Source organism: Myxocyprinus asiaticus, chromosome 32 (genome assembly GCF_019703515.2).
Source record: "Myxocyprinus asiaticus isolate MX2 ecotype Aquarium Trade chromosome 32, UBuf_Myxa_2, whole genome shotgun sequence".
In the NCBI taxonomy this organism is placed as follows: Eukaryota; Metazoa; Chordata; class Actinopteri; order Cypriniformes; family Catostomidae; genus Myxocyprinus; species Myxocyprinus asiaticus.
In genome coordinates, this window is record NC_059375.1 from 278563 (window position 1) to 299275 (window position 20713).

Genomic DNA, 20713 nt, shown 5'->3' on the forward strand with positions numbered 1-20713 from the left:
CATTAATGATGTAAAAAACAGCACCATCACTATTTGAAAAAAGTCGTTTTTGATCAAATCTAGACAGGCCCCATTTCCAGCAGCCATCACTCCAACACCTTATCCTTGAGTAATCATGCTAAATTGATCATTTGGTACTAGAAAATCACTTGCCATTATATCAAACACAGCTGAAAGCTATTTGGTTCATTAAATGAAGCTTAACATTGTCTTTGTGTTTGTTTTTGAGTTGTCACAGTATGCAATAGACTGGCATGTCTTAAGGTCAATATTAGGTCAAAAATGGCAAAAAAGCAACAGCTTTCTCTAGAAACTTGTCAGTCAATCATTGTTTTGAGGAGTGAAGGCTATACAATGCTTGAAATTGCCAAAAAACTGAAGATTTCATCAAAGGTGTACACTACAGTCTTCAAAGACAAAGAACAACTGGCTCTAACAAGGACAGAAAGAGATGTGGAAGGCCAGATGTACAACTAAACAAGAGGATAAGTACATCAGAGTCTTTAAATAGACGCCTCACATGTCCTCAGCTGACAGCTTCATTGAATTCTACCCGCTCAACACCAGTTTCATGTACAACAGTAAAGAGAAGACTCAGGGGTGCAGGCCTTATGGGAAGAATTGCAAAGAAAAAGACACTTTTGAAACTGAAAAACAAAAAGGAAAGGTTAGAGTGGGCAAAGAAACACAGACATTGGACAACAGATAATTGGAAAAGAGTGTTATGGATCTTAACTCCATTGAGCTTTTCTGGGATCAGCTAGACTGTAAGGTGTGTGAGAAGTGCCCGACAAGACTAGACAAGTGCTACAGGAATTGTGGGTTGAAATGTCACCCGAGTATCTGGACAAACTGACAGCTAGAATGCCAAGGATCTGCAAAGCTGTCATTGCTGCATGTGGAGGATTTTTGATGAGAACACTTTGAAGTAGTTTAAGAAGTCCTGAACATTTTTTTCCAAATTGTAATAGTAATGTCCTGACTATACATTGTGATCAGTTGAATGCCACTTTGGTAAATAAAAGTACCAGTTTCTTTCCATAAGAGCAAAATCTGTACATTATTCCAAACTTTTGGCCGCCAGTGTATGTACAAGTGCAAATCTGTTATATACAGTGCAAGTGAATGTAATGCAGAAGAGATGGGATATGTTAAACTAGCTGTGTAAGTTAGACTAAGCTGTGTATTGCATGTAATTATTGCACAATGGGGCAGTTTTAACTGTTCATGAGATGGATAGCCTGAGGGGAAAAACTGTTCTTGTGCCTGCAGGGCCAGTGCAAAAAATCCTTAGCTTTGAGCCCTGGATTGCGTCAATTTCAAATCTAGTTGCCTTTAGCGATGGTCGGGTTGTGTGCGTTCATATGCGGTTTCATCCGATATCATCTTGTGAGTTATTGAATACATCTTTAGAGCGCACACCAGTGTGTCTCGCGCCACTTTTCACCTGTTCTGTTTCTGATGAGCTCGCTGCACCGCACGCAACAACAAACCCAGCGTGAGAGAGTCGTGAACAAATGATTCTTTTGAACCGGATCTTTTTCATGAATCACCCGAAAAGAACAGAGGGTTTGAACTCAGGCGCTCAGGTTAGCAGTTTGAATCAGATTCACTTTATCAGTCGTTAGTGAGCTCACAACTGGGAGTGCACATTTCAAAATAAGAGTCCCATGTGTATTTCAGGCTTCTTTATAATTAAGTCATGTATTTAACGTTTTTTTTCTTCTGGTAATTATTGATTGGGATTGGAATAGCACAATAAACTGCATCTGGGATTTCATTCAGTTTGCACTCTTGTAGTGTCTGTGTCCGGGCCATCTGGTAACAGTAAAGAAAGACTAAGGCAATACTGTAACGCAATTTATATATATATGTGAGATCAAGCTTTTGACACTTAGGACAATTGAGGGACTTGTTCACAACTATTACCCACAAGGCACAAACATTCATTGATGCTCAAAAAGACAACACTACTATATGCATACTATATTTTATGTAATTATCTGTAATGTAGATTCTGAAGAGCAGTACTAAATAAAAAAAATCTTATTTCTTCTATAAATTATGAAAGGGGTGTGAACATTTATGAGACAAAAGGGAATGCAAACTTCTCAACTATATATGTTGTTTATTAAACCTCCGATTAATGGGTTATCAGCTGTCTTTTCTTCAGCTTTCTATCTTTTGTTTTTTTCTCTCCTTTTCTCCCCAATTTGAAATGCCCAATTCCCAATGTGCTCTAAGTCCTCATGGTGGCATAGTGAATCGCCTCAATCCGGGTGGCGGAGGACGAATCTCAGTTGCCTCCGCGTCTGAGACCGTCAATCCGCGCATCTTATCACGTGGCTTGAGCGTGTTACCGCGGAGACCTAGTGCATGTGGAGACTCACGTTATTCTCCAAGGCATCCACACACAACTCTCTATGCGCTCCACCGAGAACGAGAACCACATTATAGCGACCACGAGGAGATTAACCCAACGTGACTACCCACCCTAGCAACCGGGCCAATTGGTTGCTTGGGAAGCCTGACTGGAGTTACTCAGCACACCCTGGATTCGAACTTGCGACTCCAGGTATAGTAGTCAGCGTCTATTCTTGTTGAGCTACCCAGGCCCCCTTTCTATCTTGTTTCTGAACAGCAATCTAAATCGAGCAATTCTGTGATTTGGTGACTAAAAACAGCCATTTGGCTCAATGTTTCAGTTTAGGGGCTTATGGCTCCTAAGTCATTTTTTTTAGTCTGGAGCCCTGGCCTGACTGTTCTTTTTTTTTCGTTGTTGTAATTAACATTTTTTATTGATTTAAAAAGAAAGCACAACAGAGAAAAACACAACATATTCACACCGAATCAACATTTAACTTTTAACACCCATTAATATCCCTCCCCAAACACCAACCCACCCTACCCCAAAGAACACCCCTGTGGTCACATAAAATACACACACACAAACAATAAAATAAAAAATACAAATAAATAAAATATATAATATACATAATTAAACTAAACATCTCCCTCCTCATCCCTTCCCCTAGAGTCCTCCAAAACTGCCAAATACCTATCCCACTTCCTGAAAAATAAGTCCTCCCACCCCAGCCTTCCATCTATCATACTCTCATAAGCCGCCACCCTCCCCATCTCCGCACACCACTCTGGAAATGGTTGCGCTCCGTCTGACTTCCATCCCCTTCAAATAATTTGCCTACCGATCATCACGCTAGTCGGAACCCAATTTTTTATATATTTGTCACCCGAATTTATAACTTCCCCATCGCCCAAGATGCAAAGTCTGGGGCAAAGTAAAATTTCAGTGTCCAGAATGTCACGCAAATAATTCTGAATCTTTAAAAAAAAATCTTGGATCTTAACACATCCCCAAAAAACATGGGCTATGTCTCCAACTTCTGATTGGCATCGCCAGCATGTGGGTGTGTCTTTAAGAACCAAGCCTATAAAATCTTTTTCACCATGGAGTTAATGTGGGTCTCCCACTTCAGATCGTGTGAGATGGTAGTGCCCAGGAACCTGAATGACTCCACTGCTGCCACAGTGCTGTTTAGAATAGTGAGCGGGTCAATGTAGCAGGGCTCCAGACTAAAAAAAATGACCTAGGAGCCATTGGCTCCTAATCTGAAACATTAAGGAGCCAAATGGCTGTTTTTAGTCACCAAATTACAGAATTGCTCAATTTAGATAACCCATTAATCGGAGGTTTAATAAACAGTATAAAGTATATAGTTGAAGATAAGTTTGCATTCCCTTTTGTCTCAAATGTTCACACCCCTTTCATAATTTATACAAATATAAGAGATAAAAGATTTTTATTTAATACTGCTCTTCAAAATCTACATTACAGATAATTACATAAAATATAGTATGCATATAGTAGTGTGTTGTATCCTTGAGCATCAATGAATGTTTTCACCTTGCGTAATAGTCCCTCAATTGTGTGTGTGTGTGTGTGTGTGTGTGTGTTATTTATATATTATTTATTTATATATATATATATACATATACACTGCATCCGGTAAGTATTCACAATGCTTCACTTTTTCCACATTTTGTTATGTTGCAGCCTTATTCCAAAATGGATTAAATTCATTATTTTCCTCAAAATTCTACAAACAATACCCCATAATGACAATGTGAAATAAGTTTGTTTGAAATCTTTGCAAATTTATTAAAAATAAAAAACTAAGAAAAAAATCACATGTACATAAGTATTCACAGCCTTTGCCATGACACTCAAAATTGAGCTCAGGTGCATCCTGTTTCCACTGATCATCCTTGATGTTTCTACAACTTGATTGGAGTCCACCTGTGGTAAATTCAGTTGATTGGACATGATTTGGAAAGGCACACACCTGTCTATATAAGGTCCCACAGTTAACAGTTAATGTCAGAGCACAAACCAAGCCATGAAGTCCAAGGAATTGTCTAGACCTCCGATACAGGATTGTATCGAGGCACAGATCTGGGGAAGGGTACAGAAAAATTTCTGCAGCATTGAAGGTCCCAATGAGCACAGTGGCCTCCATCCATAAATGGAAGAAGTTTGGAACCACCAGGACTCTTCCTAGAGCTGGCCGCCTGGCCAAACTGAGCGATCGGGGGAGAAGGGCTTTAGTCAGGGAGGTGACCAATAACCCAATGGTCACTCTGACAGCTCCAGCGTTTTTCTGTGGAGAGAGGAGAACCTTCCAGAAAAGCAACCATCTCTGCAGCACTCCACCAATCAGGCTTGTATGGTAGAGTGGCCAGACGGAAGCCACTCCTCAGTAAAAGGCACGTGACAACCCACCTGGAGTTTGCCAAAAGGCACCTGAAGGACTCTCAGACCATGAGAAACAAAGATTGAACTCTTTGGCCTGAATGGCAAGCGACATGTCTGGAGGAAACCAGGCACCGCTCATCACCTGGCCAATACCATCCCTACAGTGAAGCATGGTGGTGGCAGCATCATGCTGTGGGGATGTTTTTCAGCGGCAGGAACTGGGAGACTAGTCAGGATCGAGGGAAAGATGAATGCAGCAATGTTCAGAGACATCCTTGATGAAAACCTGCTCCAGAGCGCTCTGGACCTCAGACTGGGGTGAAGGTTCATCTTCCAACAGCACAACGACCCTAAGCACACAGCCAAGATAACAAAGGAGTGGCTCCGGGACAACTCTGTGAATGTCCTTGAGTGGCCCAGCCAGAGCTCAGACTTGAACCCGATTGAACATCTCTGGAGAGGTCTGAAAATGGCTGTGCACCGACGCTCCCCATCCAACCTGATGGAGCTTGAGAGGTCCTGCAAAGAAGAATGGGAGAAACTGCCCAAAAATAGGTGTGCCAAGCTTGTAGCATCATACTCAAAGACTTGAGGCTGTAATTGGTGCCAAAGATGCTTCAACAAAGTATTGAGCAAAGGCTGTGAATACTTATGTACATGTGGTTTTTTATTTTTAATAAATTTGCAAAGATTTCAAACAAACTTCTTTCACGTTGTCATTATGGGGTATTGTTTGGATTAAATTCATTATTTTCCTCAAAATTCTACATTTTGGAATAAGGCTGTAACATAACAAAATGTGGAAAAAGTGAAGCGCTGTGAATACTTTCCGGATGCACGGTGTGTGTGTGTGTGTGTGTGTGTGTGTGTGTGTGTATGAGGAAATAAATTGTTTTACAATACTGCCTTAGTCTTTTACTGGTACCAGATGGCCCAGACACAGAGACTACAAGAGTGCAAATTGAATGAAATCCAAGATGCAGTTTATTGAGCTACTCCAATCCCAATCAATAATTACCAGAAGAAGAAAAAATCGGTTATACAATACGTGACTTAATTATAAAGAAGCACGAAATACAGATGGGACTCTTATTTTGAAATGTCTGTACTCCCAGTTGTGAGCTCACTAACAGCTGATTTGCTGAGAAAGTGAATCTGATTCAAACTGCTAACCTGTGTTGGGTCTTATCCGATTTTCTTTAAATGAATCTGGAGAAGAGCGTGCTATAGATTCATCTGTGTCAGCCCTCATTCTCAAATTAACATGAATAACATCAACAAGGACATCTACATTTGCTCTAAGGTAAATTCATGTATTGATTCAGGTCTTAGTAAAGGTATATAAAGAGTTAAAGTGAGTGTGTTATGATCAGTTCTGTTCACTTACACTAATGTATGAGGTTTGTAATCGCATCAAATGATGTTTTTCTCTTTTCAAGTGACTTATAATTGTTTGCCTCAATTCTGATTCGCAGTCTACACAGTTTTCAATCAAATTGTGTAATTTAACTATTTCTTTTGCAAAAAACGTCAGATAAATGTGCTTTATAGTGTCACTCTTCCAGTCCACGTAGGAATATCAATTCAGTTTATGAAAATATTTAGCCAAAAACCACACCATTCATGGCAATCTCCTGTTCATTCTTATTGGAAGTTCTGAATAACTGAGTGAGTAATGATAACTAAAGGGGGCAGAGCTTAGCAAAGGGTCAATTGAATTACTTTTGAGACAAAGTAGTTTAATGGACTACATTTTAAATTGTAATCAGATTACAGTTACTGGCTTCACTAGTACAATACTAGGGTTACACATATTTCTAAAATATTATGTAGAATACATTTTTATCATGAATTATGTCCATATGTACGTCTGTTTGCGTTTCTGTATCAGCTGAAGGGCGTGTCCCCTAATGAGTCTTTGTGAGGGAGAAAAGTGTGATGATGAGTGTACGACTTGAATGCAACAAAGAACGAGAACTTTTAGAAAGTAACTTGAAATAATCGATTTCCTAATTACTTTAGTCAGTAGTAATTCAGTAACAATTTAGAGAAGTAGTTATTTGTAGTGGTTTTTTTTTGGGTTTTTTTTGAGTAACTTCCCCAACACTGGATAGAGCCCAAAAAATGGACAACAGTCCTTCTGAATTACCATCTATATTGAGTCATTTAGCTCCAGAATATTTCATTTTAGAATCCACTGGCTCCCCCAGTCATTGTTTTTAGTCTGGAGCATGGTAATAATGTTGTGTGTGTTTCAGGGCGGCAGACACATTGACTACGTTACAGACCAGATTGTGTCCAAACTGATTGAAGTGGTGAAGAAGAAGAATAAGGCTGGAGTGGCCGTCAAACCTTTCCAGGTACACCCAGATGATTGAACAATGAAAAGAAGACATTCTAAATGTCCTCATGTCACTGTTTTTGCAATCAATAAGAGGTAAAGTGGTGATTTGTGTGTATGTGTGCAGGTGAAGAACCACATGTGGTTGTTTGTGAACTGTCTGATTGAGAACCCGAGTTTTGACTCTCAAACCAAAGAGAACATGACTCTACAGCAAAAGAGCTTTGGCTCTACCTGCTCTCTGAGTGACAAGTTCATCAAACAGGTGAGACATGCAAAGCACTGCTGTTTTTCTGCAACAAATTCCTTGACAGACCTGTCAAATTTAAAAACAGGATTTTTCTCTATAATATGACCCTGTAGCGAATGAGCCACATTAGTGTCCTGCGATGAGATCCCACTCTCCATTTCTGTAGATGTAAAACTCTTGTCTCTTCTGTAGGCTAATGGCTGTGGGATTGTGGAGAGCATCATGAACTGGGTGAAGTTTAAAGCTCAGACTCAACTCAATAAGAAATGCTCTGCTGTCAAACACACCAAGATTAAAGGAGTGCCGAAGCTGGATGACGCCAACGACGCAGGTGAGACCATCATGAGAGAAGGTTGCATACAACCTTCTAGTGTTCATTGGAATATAATTATGTCCATGTATTTGGATGAAGTCGTTTTCAGGTAATGGTTCGGTTTTTTCAGGTGGGAAGAATTCCTCCAGCTGCACTCTCATCCTGACCGAAGGAGACTCGGCCAAAACTCTGGCCGTGTCTGGTCTGGGTGTGGTGGGACGTGATCGCTATGGGGTCTTCCCTCTGCGTGGTAAAATGCTCAATGTGCGGGAGGCATCACACAAACAGGTACATGGACTTTTAATTCAAGCCTACATCACATTCAACGTCATATTACTTGAGACCCTTTTATTAACAAAATGTGTTGCAGTATCTTCTGTCTCTTCATTTAACATGAATTGATCCTGTAGATCATGGAGAATGCTGAGATCAACAGCATCATAAAGATCCTGGGTCTGCAGTACAGGAAGAACTATAGTGACCCCGAGTCACTCAAGAGCCTGCGCTACGGAAAACTCATGATCATGACAGATCAGGTCAGACTCCAGGACAGGACATGTGATGGGTGTAGCGTGTTGTAGATGTCGTAACGTTGGGTGATTGTGTCTTGTGCAGGATCAAGACGGGTCTCATATTAAAGGTCTCCTCATCAACTTCATCCATCATAACTGGCCCTCACTGCTGCAGCACAACTTCCTGGAGGAGTTCATCACCCCCATTATCAAGGTACATGAGCGCTGAACATGTTGTCATCTTCATTGTTGGGTAATGTTACTTTTTAAAAGTAACTCATTAGAGTATTGCATTACTCAAAGTAACTTAAGTTATTTTTTTATGGAAAGTAAAGTGTTGTTACTTTTGGCCCAGGGACAGTAGAGGTGTACAAAAGCAACGCGTTACTTTATTACATAACACACATTACTTTTATCGCATTACCCCCAACACTGGTCATCTTCACCTTCAAAGAAATACTAAAAACTCATTTCTAAAATAAAAAAAAAAATAATAATAATTCTTGCTAGTGTAATGGATCATAGCTTTACAATGCGTCTCCTTTTTTTATTAATTTTCCCCCCTAATTTGAAGTGTTTGCAGTGACATTTTCTGTATTTTGGGCTTGTCTCTTTCCCAATCTTTTGATGTGTTTTAATATCTACGTCACCAAACAGAATTGCAAAAATTAACTGTTTTCAAACAGCTTTCATATACGCTCTGGTCTTGTTGATTGAACAATTAGATAGTCCCTCCCCAACTCGCGCTATTGTAGGGGTGTAACAATCCATTGATCTGGATCAAATAACCAATGATATGATGTCATCGATGCAATGCGTAAAAATCGATGTATATTTTTTTTTAAGATGCATGTTTTTTTTATTGTTTTTTTTATACTAATGCCAGCCACGTCCTTATGCTTTTCAGTTGCAGCAACCTTATGATATTCATCTTGCTTAAGAAGCATATGTAGTACTTATAATGTGGGACACGGATGTGTGTGGAGTGACTGAAGCCTGAAGTTGCGCTCTGCTCTTATCTGTGCTTGCCCGTCAACAGGGCTGTGAGCTCCGGTTACAGGATAGTGCAGAGAGGCTCACATGCGTGATTAAATCAGGCTTTAGACTGAGGCCTACATAGTCATAAAGTCTAACTGTGTCAAAATCAAACAAAGGGAGTCCAAAACGGACTACAAATCCCATGAAGCCTTGCTCACTTTACACCTATGTGTGAAATTCTGAAGGATCGAACTCTCAACTCCTATTGGATGAGGCGCACGACAGAACGCCCCTAAACCATGACGTCATCAGGAGTAGAAAATCCTCTGAGATCTTTCTGGGCGTTGCTTCCAGCGACATTACGTGCTGTGTCTAGACGCAGCTCTGCTGCTCTCAGGTATTAGCCTCGTTGCACAAGGAAGTAACGTACGACTTGAAACTTTGGCCATACAATCTCCATCTCACTGGACGAGTTGAGATTTCTCCATGTTCCACCGAACATGCTAACGGATGGAGACCGCAGAGCAATCCACATCTTCACCCATTTGCCTGCAGGAGTGAAGAAAGAAGATTTCTCTCCCCTCTTCAACCAAGTCAACTTCACTGTTTTCTCCACCAATCCGCCGAAAATCAGCCGCCATACCGCCCGCCAACAGAACGAGGAAATGGCCTCCCATCATCACCCGAGCTTGGAGGAACAGAGTCGGAGTCAAACGACGGACGAACACACATTCTACCCATGTCCTCATGCGACTCGAGGTTTACGTCTGGGCAGAGGTAGATTATTATAGTGTATTATTGTGTATCAAGGTTATTGCTTGTACAGTTTACAGAACGCCAAGTCCGCTCATTGCTGCTAATAATTCTCAAGGTATTACTGTAAGGTACTGTTACCACAAATGAGATTTGCTGTGTTGTTGTCAAACCACGTTGGACTGTTGTGTATTTCCGCAATCGCGGGTGAGACTGGCACACTGAGTTTATCCATTAAAGAACCAAAGACCGTGGGATGGTTTACGAGCCGTCCACCGCGTCTCTGAGTGATAAACTAACAGTTGCCTTCCCCCAACGATGGCGAAAACCGTCTTTGATGCAGTTACCCTGTTCTCTCTCGTACTAACCGCACACACACAACCCCTCACAAACATACCCGCACACACATTTGGCTAGTAGATAACTTGGGGACAAAGCGGAGCTTTATCGCCAAGTTATCGAACAAGCGGAGATGCGCTAAACGGGCAGACGCCATTTACCAGCCTCTCTCCACCCATATTCGCGGCCACATTCTCTGTCCGGAAACCTCGCGTGACGCTCTTTTTGTGCGCGTCACTCCTTACACACCCACACATACACACATACCTTCCTCTCATATATTATAGGCTTATTTGTTACCATTATCTAATCATGTTACTGTTTAGTTTGTAGTTGGAAGTTGGAAGTTTATTGACTGCATTGTATTTATTATTAATTGATATTACTGCATCAAACTTTGTTATACTTTAAAGAGAAGTGTTTTGGTTTGTTTTGCATACACCTGTGTCAAAGGCTGGCAGGGGATGTCAGTGCTTAGATTCAAAGCCTTCATTGTTTTCCTTTGGAATGTCGATGTTCTCCGGATGTCAATATCAATATTCTATTGATTTTGATAATTATCTTTGATAATTATTCATTATTGCTTATAACCAAACCTGCTCCTGAACGTAGCACCCAACAGGGTAGGGAGATGGAGCCGGGACCCCCGTTACATATTGTATAAAATTGAGTTGTGTGTTATGCCAAAGAAATATGTATGGTTCTATGGTACCATAGTTCATGATGTTTACATTGCAAAGCCATTGAAATAATTACAGTGGTGTGAAAAAGTGTTTGCCCCCTTCCTGATTTCTTATTTTTTTGCATGTTTGTCACACTTAAATGTTTCAGATCATCAAACAAGTTTAATATTAGTCAAAGATAACACAAGGAAACACAAAATGCAATTTTTAAATGAAGGTTGTTATTATTAAGGGAAAACAAAATCCAAACCTACATGGCCCTGTGTGAAAAAGTGATTGCCCCCTAAACCTAATAACTGGTTGGGCCACCCTTAGCAGCAACAACTGCAATCAAGCATTTGCGATAACTTGCAATGAGTCTTTTACAGTGCTGTGGAGGAATTTTAGCCCACTCATCTTTGCAGAATTGTTGTAATTCAGCCACATTGGAGGGTTTGAGCATGAACTGCCTTTTTAAGGTCATGCCACAGCATCTCAATAGGATTCAGGTCAGGACTTTGACTAGGCCACTCATTTTGTCATCATTTTGTTTTTCTTCAGCCATTCAGAGGTGGACTTGCTGGTGTGTTTTGGATCATTGTCCTGCTGCAGAACCCAAGTTCGCTTCAGCTTGAGGTCACGAACGGATGGCCGGACATTCTCCTTCAAGATTTTTTGGTAGACGGCAGAATTCATGGTTCCATTTATCACAACAAGTCTTCCAGGTCCTGAAGCAGCAAAACAGCCCCAGACCATCACACTACCACCACCATATTTTACTGTTGGTATGATGTTCTTTTTCTGAAATGCGGTGTTACTTTTACGCCAGATGTAATGGGACACACACCTTCCAAAAAGTTCTCTTCAGTCCACAGAGTATTTTCCCAAAAGTCTTGGGGATCATCAAGATGTTTTCTGGCAAAAATGAGATGAGCCTTAATGTTCTTTTTGCTCAGCAGTGGTTTTCGTCTTGGAACTCTGCCATGCAGGCCATTTTTGCCCAGTCTCTTTCTTATGGTGGAGTCACGAACACTGACCTTAACTGAGGCAAGTGAGGCCTGCACTTCTTTGGATGTTGTTGTGGGGTCTTTTGTGACCTCTTGGATGAGTCGTCGCTGCACTCTTGGGGTAATTTTGGTCGGCCGGCCACTCCTGGGAAGGTTCACCACTGTTCCATGTTTTCGCCATTTGTGGATAAAGGCTCTCACTGTGGTTCTCCGGAGTCCCAAAGCTTTAGAAATGGCTTTATAACCTTTTCCAGACTGATAGATCTCAATTACTTTCTTTCTCATTTGTTCCTGAATTTCTTTGGATCTCGGCATGATGTCTAGCTTTTGAAGATCTTTTGGTCTACTTCACTTTGTCAGGCAGGTCCTATTTAAGTGATTTCTTGATTGAGAACAGATGTGGCAGTAATCAGGCCTGGGTGTGGCTAGAGAAATTGAACTCAGGTGTGATAAACCACTTATGTTTTAACAGGTGGGGCAAACACTTTTTCACACAGGGCCATGTAGGTTTGGATTTTGTTTTCCCTTAATAATAACAACCTTCATTTAAAAACTGCATTTTGTGTTTACTTGTTTTATCTTTGACTAATATTTAAACTTGTTTGATGATCTGAAACATTTAAGTGTGACAAACATGCAAAAAAATAAGAAATCAGGAAGGGGGCAAACACTTTTTTACACCCCTGTATAAAATGATGCCCTGCTGAAAAGACCAGCTAAAACCAGCATTAGCTGGTTGGCTGGGTTTAGCTGGTCGCCCAGCCTGGTCATACAGTAGCTGGTCAGGCTGGTTTTAAAGGGGTTTTGGACACCTTTTTTTATTTATTTATTCATTTATTTATTTTTTTTAGCTGGTCTTGGCTGGTCAGCCTGGCCAAGCTGGTTTAAGATGGGAGGCTAGATGGTCTCCCAGCCTGACCAGCTAAAAAGTGTTCAAACCCCCTCTGAAACCAGCTAACTGAACAGCCTGGCTAGGCTGGGCGACCAGCTAAAACCAGCCAACCAGCTTAGGCTGGTTTTAGCTGGTCTTTTCAGCAGGGACAGCAGGGGTCTGCAATATTTTTGTATGAAGTGACATTTCTAATTCCCATTGTTAATCACTGTGCCAAACCTCCTCCAAAAAGAAAAAGACAGACAGATAGATAGACAGACAAACGGACAAAGAAAAACAGACAGCGTATGCCAGCTTGATAATCACCAGGCAAGTAAGCTATAGTTCTAAAAGCAAAAAGCAACTAATAATAATAATAAAAACTGTAGGCTGTCATCTGCTCAACCGCTCAGCACGACCAACGCAAAGCAGACATGTTTTACTCACGCGACCCTCCACTGCAGCGCTGCTAAACCTGATGTGTGTCGCTCATTGAGCGGCTTGTGATGAGCGGTGGTCGTGTGAAGGGTTTATCCGGGCTGCGCTCTTCTGACTAGCGCTGTTTATTCACACTTTAAGATTTGGCATGCAGCTGAGAAGGACTTCAACAGTGGATAGACTAAAATTCATACTCTCGCGTGCGCGTGAGTGATTATTACAAATGCCAATGGTGGATCAAGCAATAATTTGTGGATCCCCTGCGGTGACCCCATGTTGAAGACTCTTGGTTTAAAGTACTCTAACACAGTTACACACGTTAGGTTTTAAATCCGGGTAATCCGCACTTTTCAAAGAACTATTAAAAAAATCATTTTCTTAAAATATGTAGTATGTGCCCAATTTTTTTTTTTTTTTTTTTTTTTTTTTTACTACTTTAAGTTTCTGTTTGGTTATCCTGAAAATGCCTGTTTGCAGACCAGAAATAAAAAATCTTCAGATTTTTACATCACAATGATAATTTAATAGTTGGTTTATTATGTGTTATTGAGCTGATTAGTATGTGAGAATTTATTCTGAAATGGTTAATTGACTGTTGGCTATCTTGTGTTAGTGAGTCCAAAGATTTCATTGAAATATTTCATTACCATCACACAAAATATCAAACATCCACACCATCACACATTATAACAAAGTACACTTGAGAGTTGATGAAGACCATGATCAGATCTTTATTTCATAAATGTTTAACATAGATGAAACGGGGGGGCCTGGGTAGCTCAGTGAATAAAGACGCTGACTACCACCCCTGGAGTTGTGAGTTCGAATCCAGGGTGTGCTGAGTGACTCCAGCCAGGTCTCCTAAGTAACCAAATTGGCCCGGTTGCTAGGGAGGGTAGAGTCACATGGGGTAACCACATCATGGTCGCTATAATGTGGTTCTCGCTTTCGGTAGGGCGCGTGGTGAGTTGTGCGTGGATGTCGTGGAGAATAGCATGAAGCCGCCACACGTGCTTATGTCTCCATGGTAACGCGCTCAACAAGCCACGTGATAAGATGCGCGGGTTGACTGTCTCAGACGTGGAGGCAACTGAGATTCGTCCTCCGCCACCCGGATTGAGGCGAGTCACTACGCAGATTTGAGGACTTAGAGTGCATTGGGAATTGGGCATTCCAAATTGGGGAGAATAGGGGGAGGAAAAAAAAATAGATGAAACGGATTCATTTTTCAAGATTTCTTGCCCTCTCTGTAGGTGTCTGGTAAGAAGCATGAGATGTCATTCTACAGTATCCCAGAGTTCAATGAGTGGAAGGAAAAACAGAGTAACCTGAAATCCTGGAAGATCAAATACTACAAAGGTTTGTTTCAAACACCTGTGGTAGTCCGATGGCAAACAAAAGTAGTGGTCGACCAATATATTGCAGAGGCCGATTTATTTTTTTATTTTTTTTTTATTATCGGCATCGACCTGGGGCATTAGAATGATTACGTGAACTGGCTCACTGAACATTTGTAACATTGTTTGTCTGTCCGAGGAAACTGAACGGCTTGATATCAGCTGGAATTTTGTTTTGTTAAGGAACACACCATACACCTGAATCTGTATGTTCTTTGTGTTTATTCTGCCTGTTGGCTGGGGTCTGTTTTACAAAGCATTTTCTGTTACGTAATTTTGCCTCACAAAATTTGTGCAGAAGCACCGGACTTGAGCAATCCGATGGCAAAGCTGTCGCGGGGCCTCTCGTATGCATACATGGACCTTCTGAGTTTAGAGGGATTGACGCCGGTTGGTGCTGTCGTGCGCGGGGTTAATGCGCACGTTTTTCTTTTTTTCTGTTTGTTTTGTTCGGGGTGGGGGGGGTTCGGGGTTTGATTGTTGCATTAATGGGGAATGTGGTCTGTATAACCTTGCTTTTGACAGACAATTTTTTTTTAATTATTATATCAATGTGTCAATTGTTAATAAGAGTGGATTGTCTCTCTCCACATGGAATGTAAATGGGTTGGGGCACCCCATAAAAAGAAGGAAGGTTATTTCTCCTCTTAAATGTAAGAAATACGATATAGTGTTTCTTCAAGAAACACATCTTTACCCGCAGGAAGCTGAAAAATTTGGGAAGATATGGGGTGGACATGTTTTCTTTAGTGTTGGCTCAAGTAAGAGTAGGGGAGTCATTATATTGATAAATAAATCTACAATTCAAATGCCTCAAACAGATTAAAGAGAAAATAGGAAGAGCAATTATTGTTTAAGCAGACATTCAGGGGCAAAGGTTGATTTTGGCTAATATTTACGCACAACGTTGATGATCAGGGCTTTTTTATAGATCTTGATGGGATGTTGCAAACCGATGGCACCCCTCATGATATAATATTGGGAGGAGACTTTAATCTTTTGATGGACTCAGTCCTTGATCATAGTGAAGCAAAAGTGTGCAAGCCCCCTAGAGCAACAGTGAAGCTTCACAGGATGTGTAAAAATTTTGGTCTTACAGATATTTGGAGACTTTTGAACCCATCTGGTGGAGACTATACGTTTTTCATCAGTCCATAAGATTTATACTAGAATAGATTTTTTTTATATATATATCTAAATCCCTCATTTCATCTGTTGTTGATTGCTCATTGGAAACATCTTAGTCTCAGATCACACCCTGGTGAGTTTAGAGGTGTTGCCACATATGGAGAAAAAGAAATCATATAGTTGCCGCTTTAATGTATCACTTTTGCAAAAATCCTGATTTCCAACAAATGTTAAAGGCTGAAATCAGTGTTTATATGGAGACCAATTGGTCCTCAGTATCCACTGTGGGCGTGGCTTGGGAGGCACTTAAGGCAGTTCTTAGGGGTCGGATCATACAGTATGCCTCATTCATCAAAAAATCCAAACCATGAGAACTCGTGGAGTTGGAAGGAAATATTAAAAGTGCAGAGGCAGAGCTGAAGCGCCACATGTCGTCTGATGGCCTCAGAGAATTGACCCGATTGAAATACAGATATAATACTATTTTGTCATGGAAAGTGAAGTTTTGGTTATTCAGGGCAAGACAGTCATACTTTGAGTCGGGTGACAAAGCAGGGAAGCTTCTGGCAAGATATATAAAACAGAGTCTTTTTTTCTACCATTCCCTCAGTGAAATCTGCTGGTGGTGAAATTTACCTCAGCCATTATATTAATTATTTTAAAGAATTCTATCTTGATCTTTATAGTTCCACGTCTTCATCCACTGAAGATATTAGAAAATTTGCTGAACCATTAGAACTCCCTAAATTGACGACTGAGCAAAAATATTCTTTTGATTCTGAGATAAACTTGGAGGAGCTTGAGGTTATTAAGGCCTTACCTTCAGGCAAAGCTCCGGGGCCTGATGGTTTTGCCGCTTAATTTTTTAGATCTTATGCTATAGAACTGGCTCCAATTTTATTAGAAGTTTATACGTAATCATTAAAGAATGGAAAGCTTCCGCCAACCATTACGCAAGCCCGGATCAGTCTGATTCTTAAAAAGGACAAAGATCCAATTGAGTGTAAAAGTTACCGTCCAATTTCCCTGATCCAGCTAGATGTAAAAAAAAAAAATTGTCAAGTTTTGGCTTACCGATTAAGTAAAGTTATGACATCTCTTATACATATAGATCAGGTGGGGTTTATTAGGGGCCACAGCTCTTCTGACCAAATTCGGCATTTCATTAATATCATGTGGTCAGTGGCAAATGATCAGACTCCGGTCGCTAAAATAAAAAGGTTTTCAAGTGATGTGGACAGGTGGGCTTCATTGCATTTATCTATGATTGGGAAAGTTAATGTTATTAAAATTAATTGTATTCCAAAATTAAATTACTTGCTGCAGTCTCTCTCTATAGATGTCCCCCTCTCTTATTTCAAGCAATTTGATAGCATAGTGAAGTCCTTCATTTGGAATGGTAAGCGTCCCAAATTACATTTCAATAAGTTACATAGGCCGATTGACAAAGGTGAGCTAGGCCTACCCAAGATTTTGTTTTATTATTATGCATTCGGTCTCAGATATTTGGCTCATCGGTTGCTTCCACCTGAGAGAGCCCCTCCCTGGTTCTGTATAGAACAGGAAGCTCTCGCCCCTATTTCTCCACTGCAGAGCCTTTCTATCAAATTAATCGGAGAAGCTAAGTTACACCCCGTTATCTCACATTTGCACTCGGTATGGACAAAAGTGTCCAGAGTGTTTAATTCAGACATTTTTTTAAATGTTGCCTTGAGCATATGGCTGAACCCCAAATTATGCATCAACAAGTCCCCTTTTTGCTGGTCAGAATGGATTGGGAGGGGGGTTACTACACTCGGTGACCTGTATGAGAATGGAGTGTTGATCCTTTCAAAATTTTGTTCAACTTTTTGGGATTCCCAGATCTCAGTTTTTTTAGGTATTTACAGCTCCGCCACCTGCTTTGTACTGTTTTTGGAGTAGCACACACCACCCTAAAGCGGCAGATACTATGGGAGTTGTGATTACTGCTTTTGGTAAAGGTCATGAGGTATCGGTGTATTACTCCCTGCTAATTCAGAGTCTGGGAGACAGAACTTCAACTTCTTAAGAGATTATGGGAGAAAGATCTAAACTTGGTATTGAAGGAGGAAGTGTGAGCTAGGATTCTAAAAAAACATCAAATCTGCATCTAGAGATGCTAGGGTTCGCCTTATGCGATTTAAGATTTTACAGAGTCTATTGGACCCCCTCTAGATTGTATAGGCTTGGTCTTAAAGACACACCCACCTGCTGGCGATATCAATTGGAAGATGGAGACATAACCCATGTTTTTTGGGGATGTGTTAAGATTCAAGTTCTAGTTGAGGATTCAGAGTTTTATCTGTGAGGTTTTGGCATCTCAAATTTTATTCTGCCCCAGACTCTGTATCTTAGGAGATGGGGAAGTCATTAATTTGGAGAATAAGCACGTGAAAAACTGGGTCCTAATTAGTATTATGATTGCCAGACAGATTATTTTAAGGAGTTGGAAGTCAGCTGGAGCGCCTCCATTTCAGGAGTGGTGTTCAGAGGTGGCCAGAGTGGCAGCTCTTGAGGAGGGGTCATCCAGAAGACTGGGGAGTCTGGACATGTTTGGGGAGAAATGGGGCAAATATCTGTCTTTTTTGGAGGGCTCTCGGGGAGGGACAGTGGAGAGAGGTGTAAGGGATGTGTGTGACTAATTTATTTTTATTTATTTATATTTTTGTTTGTTGTGTGTCTATAATTGTGACCACCGGGGTGTTGTTGGGTATGGGGTGGATAGGTAGGGTTAAATATTGATTCTGTGTATGTGTGTATATGTATGTATAATATATATATATATATATACATACATACATACATACATACATATACATACACACACACACACATCTATACACACACACACACATATATATATATATATATATATATATTGTGTGTTTTGCTGTTCCTTTCTAATAGATGAATCAATAAAAATGTTAATCGCAAAAATGTTGATAAATTCTGCAGGTTTTGCCTAGCTAGTTGACGAGATTGACAAGCATGAGGTCAAAGAGGGAGTGTTTCCACTGAGGACAATCGAAACTCACAAATAGCATCTTGAAGAATTCCCTGTACGGAGTAAAGAGAGACTGTGTTCTTGAGAGAATTTCTCATTTCCACACTGTACAAGGGTTTCCTCCAGATTTTATGCATGACCTGTTTGAAGGCATCATACCAACAGAGTTAAGTCTATGCATAAAGTCCCTGATCTCACTTAAAAAATTTTTTACAAAAATGATCGGTATCGACCGATAAATTTTCCCGTTTGGCCAATATTTTTATTTATTTTTTTATTTTTGAGGGTGCCGAAAATTACCTGCTTGCATGTGAAGCGACTGAGACATGTAAACTACCAGTCACGGTTTGTTTTGTTGTTACCTGCCATCGTGTTACTACAATAATAGATTGGTGTGTCATTTAAACGGTCTGCAGATCAGAGCCGCGGCAGATGCGTTTGAGCTCATAATGTTAAAGTGCTCGTCTGTTTCATTCTCCCTCTCTCTCCTCAACAGTTCCCTGTAACTTTTAACTATCTTGTCTAATGAGATAAAGTCTAATATTAATAAAACTAATATCATATACCATATGCAGATATCTCTTAAACGGATGTCATTCATGAACTTCATGAAAATCCAGTGTTTTCTTCCCGTTGAGCGCTCATCTAATATCTTCCTCTGGAGCGTATTCTATCAGCCAGAATCAAAAACTTCAGTATCAGGATCAAAAGTTCCTCTGGTTCACAAATCATGACGACAATCCAAGCAGGTGATCCAGGCCGTTTAAACTCTCAGAAGCGGAGGCAGTTGAGACTTGTCCTCTGCCACCCGGATTGAGGGGAGTAACCGTGCCACCACGAGGACCTACTAAGTAGTGGGAATTGGGCGTGCCAGATTGGGGAGAAAAGGGGGTAAAATTAATTTTAAAAAAATAAACACATCGGTGGGCCAATAAACGAAAGCATCGTTTTACTCTGCCCTCATCAGTTTGCATGTGTGACATGAAGAAGCCACAGACTGCAAGACTGCTGGTGTGCAAGAGAGGTGTTTTCAATTAAAGGTTTAAAGTGGTTTTTAAATGTGCGAGGTTGTCACGTGTAGTTTTCTGTCTGTCTGCAGGTTTGGGTACCAGCACATCTAAGGAGGCCAAAGAGTATTTTTCGGATATGGCGAGGCATCGAATCCCCTTTAAGTACTCTGGGCCGGCCGATGATGAGGCGATCACCCTGGTAACCACATCATAATACTGCTGTATTTATTAATATATCTTTGTCAGCTTTAATAAAGTAATGACTTTGGATAATTTTGTTTTGATTTATAAACAAAAACCGATGTAATACATAGGGCTGAACTGCATATACATTTGGGAATCACTCAAATTAAGCAACATCGTAAATGTTGCAAAGATTTCTTGCCTTATGGCTTGTGAGTTTGAGAGAACCAAAACTTCAGTAGAAAAGCATTTCTGTGAATCAGTTCAAACTGTCTTTCATTGAATTGATTTCAAATCTGATTCGACTGTTTGTTTGTCAACACTCAAATATTCCCAGAAGTCTCTGGAGTTTCATATAGTTCAAATGTTTTGGTAAAATATATGTAGGTAAATAATGCAGTTTATTACTGTGCACTGTTAGATTGGTACATATGAAATGATTAAATCAAGTTTATGTAGCATTTTAAATTTTTACTCAACTGTCTTCTCTAATGTCCTTTTCAAAACATTTTGAATTTAATTCATTACAATGGCTGTTTGGTTGAAATGATGGATTCTCTGATTGAAGATAATCACTCTTAAGCCATTTTGGAGCAAATAAATATCAACAAATGAATATTGTCAAGACTGAATATTTTTTTTTTTTTTCTGTATCACCAAGCCCAAGTAATACCTGTTTACCAAATAAATCATTAGTTGCAGCTATTGCGTAATGTTCGTTTTTTTTAAATG

General features: G+C 40.3%; 1 protein-coding gene across 2 annotated transcripts in view; it reads left to right on the plus strand.

Annotated features, from left to right (window-relative positions):
• The window catches only part of LOC127423030 (DNA topoisomerase 2-alpha-like), a 62021-nt gene that overhangs the window by 8573 nt on the left and 32735 nt on the right, over positions 1 to 20713 (plus strand). For both annotated transcript variants that reach the window (XM_051667007.1, XM_051667008.1), the window contains exons 9-16: positions 7033 to 7134; positions 7243 to 7380; positions 7558 to 7696; positions 7809 to 7966; positions 8089 to 8214; positions 8294 to 8404; positions 14492 to 14597; positions 19888 to 19997. In XM_051667007.1, coding sequence (XP_051522967.1) covers positions 7033 to 7134; positions 7243 to 7380; positions 7558 to 7696; positions 7809 to 7966; positions 8089 to 8214; positions 8294 to 8404; positions 14492 to 14597; positions 19888 to 19997 — 990 coding nt within the window. The remainder of the gene's footprint in view (positions 1 to 7032; positions 7135 to 7242; positions 7381 to 7557; positions 7697 to 7808; positions 7967 to 8088; positions 8215 to 8293; positions 8405 to 14491; positions 14598 to 19887; positions 19998 to 20713) is intronic.